The 9,366-nt window shown below is 51.2% G+C and overlaps 1 protein-coding gene across 1 annotated transcript; it reads right to left on the bottom strand.

Moving 5' to 3' along the window:
- Positions 1-82: 82 nt before the first annotated feature.
- GUITHDRAFT_122715 (hypothetical protein) lies at positions 83-1,193 on the bottom strand (the record flags this gene model as incomplete). The annotated part of the gene is made up of 2 exons (XM_005818002.1): positions 83-228; positions 295-1,193. Coding segments are annotated over 2 exons (1,045 nt in total), but the record flags the coding sequence as incomplete, so codon positions are not given.
- Between the last annotated feature and the right edge of the window lie 8,173 nt (positions 1,194-9,366).

The raw sequence follows: 9,366 nt of genomic DNA on the forward strand, positions 1-9,366 counted from the left end.
TGCTGCTCTCCTCCTCCTCCTCCTCCTCCTCCTCCTCCTCCTCCTCCTCCTCCTCCTCCTCCTCCTCTCCTCCCGCCCTCACCCTCACGTCTCTTCAACTCCAGCTGCAACTGCTCCACTAGATCCCCCAGCTGACGTCGAGCTCGCTTCAAGTTCTCGTAGTCCTCGGGAGTTTCCTGCTGGACAGCAGGCGCCTCGACCGATCTCGATCTTGCAGCAAGCAGCGATCTGCAACACAAGACAATACAACAAGTGAGCATAAAATGCATGCTTGTAACTTACGTCCGCTCTCACCTTAGCTCGTCAGTTTGCTGCTCGAAATACTGCCTTTCCTCTTTGCAACGTATCAGCTCTGCTCTCAGCCCCTCAACCGCAGCCTCCACCATCCTGTCTGCCTCCTTCCTCGCCGCCTCCTCCAACCTCCTCACTTCATGCCGCAGGGCCTCGTTCTCTGCCTGTAGCTGCTGCATAGCAAGCTTGCTCTCCTCGAACTTCGACTTCTGTACCCTCTCCCTCCTCAGCTCTTGCGACAGATCGTCGATGTCCCTGTCTTGCATCGTGACCTTGGCGTTCCAGCTTGCCTCCAGCTCGTCCTTGCTCGCTGCATGGACCCTCAGCACTTCATTCTCCCTCACCAGTTTGTCCACATGAGACTCTAGAGTCGCGATCTTCTCTGACATGTGCCGAGCTGCCTCCGACCTGGCCCTTCTCGAGCCTTCCAGATCTTTCGTTGCCTGCTCTAGAGCCTTCTCGAGCTCCTTCTTCTCTCTCGCAAGCTGGTTCACCCTCCCCTCTGCTTCCAACAGCCTGTCCCTCACCTCCATGCTCCTCCGCAGCTCCTTCCCTCCCATCCCACTGATCCTGCTCTCCTCTGACGGTGCGAAAGATAAGGACGACGAGGGTCTGACACCTTCCCAGCGTCCGCGCTCTGCTACTCCCGTCTCCGACAAGCCACTTATCCCCCCGTGTGCCCATGACGCTGTCGAGGACGACAGCTCTTGCTCGCTCTTATACGTCGGCAGGCCGAAGAGCCTTCGCTTCAGACTTGAGCTCTTCAGTTCACCGTCCTCGCCTCCTTCCCCGAGCCTTCCAACATCACTACCTCCTCCTGATGCTGCTGCTGCTGCTGCTCCTCCTCCTCCTCCTCCTCCTCCTCCTGGCCGCTGCCCAGATCGCCCGTCGTACCCCCGCATTGTCCAACGGCTGGAATGACAAGGGATCAAGTCCGCCTCAGATACGAGTGATGGACAACTAGAGGAGCCTGGGATTTATCGTAAAGACACTGAAAGGTGAAGAGAGGAGAGGAGAGGAGAAGAGGTGAGCAGACAAGACCAGACCAGAGAGGAGACGAGAGGAGACGAGACGAGGTGAGCAGACAAGACCAGACCAGAGAGGAGACGAGAGGAGAGTAGACCAAGCAGAGCAGAGCAGAGCACGGCAGAGCAGAGCAGAGCACGGCAGAGCAGAGCAGATTGGAGTGGAAGTGAGCGGGAGAGGAGGAGGAGGAGAGCAGAGCAGAGCAGAGCAGAGCAGAGCAGAGCAGAGCAGAGAAGAGCAGAGCAGAGCAGAGCAGAGCAGAGCAGAGCAGAGCAGCAGAGCAGAGCAGAGCAGAGCAGAGCAGAGAAGAGGGGTGCAGAGGAGAGGAGAGCAGAGCAGAGCAGAGCAGAGCAGAGCAGAGCAGAGCAGAGCAGGAGAGGAGAGGAGAGGAGAGGAGAGGAGAGGAGAGGAGAGGAGAGGAGAGGAGAGGAGAGGATGGAAATGGAAAGGGAGCGGGAGAGCAGAGCAGATGAGATGAGATGAGATGAGAGTCAAGGGAGAGCAGAGCAGAGCAGAGCTGCTGGGAACACACTCGCCCCTTTTGCTTTTTACATCATTCTGCTCTCATTTTTCCCTTCGCTCAAATTTCACAGTCTCAAATAATTTCTCAGCAGAGAAGGAGAGGAGACAGGACAGGACAGGACAGGACAGGACAGGAGAGAAGGAGAGAAGAGCAGAAGAGAGGAGGAGAGAAGAGGAAAGGAGAGGAGAGAATCAGAGGAGAAGGGGAGGAAAGGACAGGACAGGACAGGACAGGACAGGACAGGACAGGACAGGACAGGACAGGACAGGACAGGAGAGAAGGAGAAAAGAGGAAAGGAGAGGTGAGGTGAGGAGAGGAGGAGAAAATAAGAGTGGGGGATGGTAATGGGAAGGGAGCGGGAAAGCAGAGAAGAGGAGAGGCAAGGATGGAAATGGGAAAGGAGGGGACAGGACAGGACAGGAGAGAACTGGTTGGAGTAGTGTGGAGTAGTCTAGAAGAAAAGGCAACTATGAAATTGTCAATGATTGACATGGAGCGGAAAGGAGTTGATGAAATCAAGCTTGACTTAGCTCTCAATCAAATCAAACACAAAAACATCATTAAACATCTGATTCTTCTCTAGATTTGACTCTTCCCTTCTTTTGAGCCATCTCCCGCCGGCTCTCTCTTCTCCTCCTCCTCTCTGTCCTCTTCCTCTTCTTCGGCTCGAGCCCCCTTCTCTGACTCAAGCTCACCCGCTATGAACTGCCTCCAGTCGAAGCTCTCCGGATCCGGCGATGTCTCTTCCCTGGACCTGTTCGACGGCGAGCTCTTGCTCGTGTCCTCAGAATCCCATGCGGAGGCAGTGCTCATCGTCCTCGTGTACCTCCCCCACGACTTTCTGTCCCAGATGTCTCGCACGGTCTTGGAGCTCACGCCGTAGCACCTGCCTACGATCTCGCTCTCTGCAAACTTGTTGCTGGAGTCCAAGACCCTCTCCTTGAAGATGCGGACGGCAAGGTCGGCGGTGAGCTTGCGGCTACGAGGGTCGTGGAGCTTGTGTTGTATACACAACCTTGCGTAAGACGTTGAGCTCAGATGATCTTAGGATCTCTGTTTATTAAGCACACACACTCATCAGATCAGCAGCACCACTGCAGGAATCTGCATCGTCATCCTATTTCCCTACGCTACGTCCAAGGGGCGTCCGGTATGAGTCCAGAATACAACATCGCTCCCACTGCGAGACGACAAGAAGGTCCACCTGTCGTTGACTTCGCTCAGAAGAATCTTGAGTTAAGGATCAGCAGAAGAAGAGGAAGAAGAGCGGCGGGAAGGTGACGCTTGAGCTAATAAAGAAGATTCAAATTGTTGAATTAAAGCACGAATACCAGATTTCTTGTTGAGTTCAGAAGCTGATTTCCAGGAGTGATCAGCTGGGTTAGGGTAGCCTTTCCAATGAACAAGATATTGGATACCACGACCTCGTTGACGTTTGTCGAGAATTTGTTCCACTTCGTATTCAAGTCCTTGAGCTGTCGAAAGAGGATCCGGTCGATCGACGTGAAGCTCGAAGTTGGGATCACGGTCCTGATGGGGGCGAAGCCACTTGAGGTTGAAGACGCTGTGTTCAAGATGACGAAAGCGATCTGTCAGTTTGAGATGAACAGTGTTGTCAGAAACAAAGGAGAGGATCTTGAAGGGACCAATGAAACGAGGACGGAGCTTGGGAAAGCTGTCGGTGACGGGAATATTCGTCGTTGAGAGCCACACGAGATCGCCGATGTTGAAATTGTGAGGGCGACGGTGTTGGTCAAGGGTCTGTTCAGTTGAACGAGCCATGTGATCGAGGGCATCGCGAGCTGCTTCCATGTGCACTTGGATGGCTTCGCGAATGTCGTCAGGATCATCAGACGAGTTGGAAAGGTCAGGGAGAGCCAGTTGAGTTTTGACGTTGCGGCCATAAATAATCTCGAATGGCGCAAGGCTTGTTGAACGTTTGACGGAAGAATTGTAATGCATCTCGAAGAGAGGAAGAAATCTGTCCCAGTCGTGGTTGACGCGATTGGCACAGTAGATGCGAAGAGCTTCAATCAAGACGGAGTTGAGGCGTTCAGGTCGAGCATTGCCTTGAGGATAGTAAGGCGAAGAATGCTTGATTTTGACCTGCAAGATGTCGAAAAGTTTAGTCCAAAAGGCAGAAGAGAAGATTTTTGCATTATCTGAAATGATTTCGTTGGGAAGGCCTTGGGTGGCGCAGACTTTCGAAACGAAAAGATCGGCGGCTTGTTGAGAGGTGAGGGTCTTCTTGCATGGAGACAGAAAGACACGGCCAGAAAAGTTGTCAACACAAACGAAGATCGAGTCGTAATGAGAACGAGTAGGCGGGAAGCCGGAAACAACATCGATGGAGATTGTAGCAAAACGATCAGACGGAGCTGCTTGACTGTGCGACGGTCCCATCTGTGGCTTGCGATAAGATTTGTATTGGATGCAAGATTGACAGGAAAGGATATAACGTTCGACTTGTTGACGCATAGAGGGCCAATAAACAACAGGAACAAGAGCCAAATATGTTCGAGAGAAGCCGCGGTGACTGTGAAGGTCATGGGCACGGTATAGAAGTTCTTTGCGAACAGATTGAGGAATGCAAATGCGTTGTCGGTGAAGACTATCTGTTAGAATCAGGAGATGATTTTCAATGTGAAAATACTTGTACGATGGGTTGTTTTGAACTGCTTGATAGATTGTAGAAAAGTATGAACACGAGGAATATGCTTGTACGATTGCGTCGTGAAGAGATTCAACGAGAGAAGCATTATCAGCAGGAGCATCGAGAGCAAGGAGATGATGAAAATCTTGATCATCTGAATGTAAGATTGCGTCAGCGCGTGGAGGTGCGACGTCGTCGTCGGGGTATTGACGGCTGAGAGCGTCAGGGACAACATTATCGGTACCTTTCACGTGCGCGATCTCGACGATAGAGAATTCACTGAGAGTTTCTAGCCAGCGGCGAAGACGACCTTTGAGATCCTTTTGAGTTTGAAAGTACGTGAGAGCCTTGTGATCAGTACGAAGGATGATGGGCTTGCCAAGCAGATAAAATTGGAAGTGAAGAAGCACGTCTTTGATGGCCAAAAGTTCGCGCTCAGTGGTTTGATAATTTCTTTCTGCATCAGTAAATAGGCGACTGTAGAATCCAATGACTTTCTCTTTGTTGGCAGCGTCGTACTGAAGAAGAACACCGCCGAGAGCTGTGTTTGAGGCATCGGTGTGAACTTCTGTTCTAAGCGCTGGATCAAAGTGACAGAGAATTGGGGAGGAGGTTAACCGGTGTTTGAGAAGATCGAAGGCTTGCTGGCACTCGGGAGTCCATTGAAAGACAACATTCTTACGAAGAAGAGCATGAAGAGGAGCAGCAATGTGGGCATAGTTGCGAATAAAGCGACGGTAATATCCGGAGAGCCCAAGAAATATTTTGATCTCCTTTGCGTTGCTGGGTGGTGGCCAGTCAAGGATCGCGCTGGTCTTACTGGATTGAGTCGATATGCCATCAGCAGAGATTTGATGACCGAGGAACTCGACACTATCTTGAAAGAGCTTGACTTTTGATTTCTTGAGGTAAACTTGATTCTCGCGGCAGCGCAGAAGAACGCGACGAAGAGTGTTGAGGTGTTGATCAAACGTGCCGAAATCAAGGATGAGCAAGTCATCAATGTATGGGAATACACTGGTAATATCACGAAAGAGAAGAGTAATCCATTCTTGAAAAATATTGCTTGCGTAAATGTAGCCGAATGGAAGATTGCGAAACTGATATTTGCCAAACTTGGTGATGATGGCGACATGTTTGCGATGATCAGGGGCAACAGGAATTTGCCAAAAACCGCGGAGAAGATCGAGAGCGGAAATCCAAAGTTTGTATTCAGAAGGGTGCAAGAAACGCTTGGATTTGCGAATGACCTCGGCGACAGATTCTAACATCTCCTCAGGGTTAGGAGTGGGATACCTGGGGTTGCTGTGGACCATGGCATTAAGTTTTCGCAAGTCAGTGCAAAGACGATAGCTGGAGGGATCTGTAGGAGATCGAGGGTCGTTTTTGCGGCGACTGTAAAGCACGGGGAAGCCAAAGGGGCTGTTGGAAGGTTCGATGATGTTGCGAGATAACAAATATTCCAACGTCTTTTGAAGTTCTTGTTCGAGGAAAAGCGGGAGCCGATAGGGTCGTAGACTGACAGGTTTAGCATCAGGTAAAATGTCAATGGTGGCCTGAAATTCACGAGAAATGTTATAATTGGCGGGCAGATCATCGGTAATGACATCAGAAAATTCGTCCAGAAGTAAAGAAATTGCTTGCTCCTCTGGGGACACATCAGAAGAACGAGCCGGAGAGAAAGAATTGGCTGACGGTGGCGTGGAGGATGAATCAACTTGGAGAACGCAGAGAAACCAATCGTCCTCATCGTTGTCTTGTTGTTGAGAAGCAAAAACATCGGTCAATGACAGGAAAGTAACTTGCGCAAAGGATTGGGGAGCTGTAAGAGAATTAAGCGGAACCATTTCACATGTCGGAAGACGCACGAGTTGTTGCTTGTGGGAAGATTCAATCCATACTTCACGGGTTCGGGCACGAAAAACAAGTCCATATCGAGTTTGCCACGTCAGGGAAAAAATGCATGTAGATAATGTAGAAGGCAGCACATTGAAATTATCGGTAAATGAGTGTTTGCCAATTGAATAAGTAAGAGAAATAATGCCGAGAGTCTGTAAGTGAACTCCATTGGCGACGCATACAGGGATACGAATAGAGCTGTCAATAGCTGATAAGGGAATATGCAAACGATCGAGGAGGGCGGTCGAAATAACATCGACGGCAGCACCGCCATCGAGAAGAGCTGTGAAATGATAAGGGTCAGCATCAGGAGAAATAGATGAACAAGTCACGGGAAATTTGATGAGATCTGTGACCAGCGATGCTGAATTGTGCAGAACGGAAGGGGACGGAGTTTCACCTGAGAAGATGAAATGAGAACAAAGCTGGGGGCTCCGTAGAAGAAGAAATCATGCTCGTCGTCGAACTGCAATAACCGAGAGCATGACCTGCGGTACCCTATTCCTGAGGCGGAGGATCAGCAGGAGGCTGAGCTCTTGCTGACGAGGACGAAGAGACTGTCCCAGGAGGAGCAGAAGCGGATGCGACTGCAGGGGAATGCGTGACGGGAGAGCCCGGGTTAGGAGCTGGAGCACCATTCTGAAGGAGAGCCGTGATGGCATTGACGATGGCGGCTTGACTCGCTGGAGGATGGGAGGGCTGTGTCACGGCGGAAGAAGCATTGCGATCAGCTTGCTTTTTCTTGCGGCAGTACTTCAACGTGTGTCCAGAACGTTTGCAGTACGTGCAGAAATAATTTGGGGGAGAACCGGAGGACTGCGCGGGAGCTGGGGAGGGCTGAACTCCTGGCGTCGACGGAGAGGGTTGAAGGGCACAAATAGGCTGTGGAGCCGGAACCAAAGAAGACGGTTTAACGAAGGCGAAGGCTTTCTGTGCGAGAAGCGACATCGTGGCAGCTGTAGCAGGATGCATGTGCGCGATGGGGACCATGACGAGTCGAACTTCCGGGTCGAGAAAACCGTTGGCGAATTGTTGAAGAAGATTGTGCTCTTGAAATACGACAGTTTCAGATTTGTAGAGTAAGAGTTCGTCAACATAACGTTGCGTCCGAAGAGTATAATCAGTGATCGATTCGTTGACGCCTTGACAGAGATTGGTCACTTGGTGCTGTAGTTTGGCGATGTGAGCCGCGGGAGGAAATTGCTGCGTGATGAAAAGACAGAATTCCGACCAGGGAAGAAGAAACCATTCGTCAAGAGGACGATCGTGAGACATGCGTTGAAGAACAGAGTCATCAAGAAATGTCGTTGTATAGTAAACCCATAGATTGCCGGAAATGCGTTGAACAGACAGAGCGCGTCCCATCTGAGAGAGCCAGCTGTGAATGCTTCGAGAATCAGCCTGACCAAGAAAGGGGGTGATGGACGTTCTGGGCTGAAATTTCGGGAGTTTGTCACCAGGGAAAGGTTGAGAAGGACGGACGGGCGTGGGCTGAGGAATCAGCGACATGCACGCGTCACGAGAGGGATTCTGCGGCATGTTAGAAGCACGAATACCTGGCAACGGAGTCATCAGTCGCTCTGGTAAGAGAGAAACTGGAGGTGGAGCTTCGGGAATCGACGAAGGGTCTGACTCAACCGGGATGACATGCGTCTGCATCAGCCGAGGGCTGGGAGGGGAGGGAGAACTCGCCATGCGCGGAGACGTCTGCGCGCTAGACGGTGCTGGGAGGGGCTTCAAGCGCTGCCCTTGCTGCCACAGAGGTTGAAAGGGCGGAAACCAGACGGTCTTGAAGTTCGTAGGATTGAGCAAGTAGACGATCATTGAATTCCTGAGATTGCTCAAATTGACGATCCAGCTTGCGTTCAAGTGCTTCTTGACGTTGCTGGGCATCTGCGTTCTGTTGCAGGAGTAAAGAAAAAGTTGACGAAGAGATGGTTCCTTGTCGTTGGTGGCAGGAGAATTTCGACCTGAAGACATCGCAGGGATGGGCTCTGCGGCAGGTGCATTCCGACCCGAAGACATCGCAGGGATGGACTCTGCGGCAGGGGTACGCGGAGAAAAAGCACCAAAAGCGGAAGGACGGGAAGCATGCGGAGCTGGAGACTCCTGAACGAAGATAGACGGGCCTGGTACTGGCGTGAAAAAAAATGGGCGAGCACCAGAAGCTGGATGGGAATCCTGCTGTGGTCGATCTTGCATAATTGAATCATCATCTTTCGTTGCAGAAAAAGGACGGGGGAATTGAAACTGTTGAGCTCCAACATTTGGGTGGATCGAAGTTGAATCAGAGACTTGTTCCGTAGATCTCGGAATCCTTCGTTCACTGGTCTGAGCCTTACGCGATTTTCTCACTTTCAATACTGATAGTTTGCTTGCTTTCTTTGCTGAAATCATCCTTTGAGATTCTGAATCAGTGCTGGAATGTGAACCAATTCGCTACCATATGTTGTATACACAACCTTGCGTAAGACGTTGAGCTCAGATGATCTTAGGATCTCTGTTTATTAAGCACACACACTCATCAGATCAGCAGCACCACTGCAGGAATCTGCATCGTCATCCTATTTCCCTACGCTACGTCCAAGGGGCGTCCGGTATGAGTCCAGAATACAACAGCTTGGGTCGACCCCGGCAGAGCTTGAGGGCCTTCCTGGTAGGCAGAGCATGGAAGTCCAGCATGCCCCATGCCATTGAACCAGGAGAGTTAAATGAGCTCGAGGTCGTCATGGGGATCAAGCCCGAATCTTAGAACGAAGAGAGGTAGAGGAAGGTCAAGTGCTGTGCGGCGATAGAGAGTGGTAGGAGAAGAAGTGGTGCTAGTGGTGATGGGAGGAGGAGGAGGAGGAGGAGGAGGAGGAGGAGGAGGAGGAGGAGGAGGAGGAGGAGGAGGAGGAGGAGGAGGAGGAGGAAGGAGGAGGAGGAGGAGAATGAGGATGACTACGTTGACGATGACTAGGAATATGAGGAGGAG

Source organism: Guillardia theta (genome assembly GCF_000315625.1).
Source record: "Guillardia theta CCMP2712 unplaced genomic scaffold GUITHscaffold_416, whole genome shotgun sequence".
Taxonomy (NCBI): domain Eukaryota; class Cryptophyceae; order Pyrenomonadales; family Geminigeraceae; genus Guillardia; species Guillardia theta.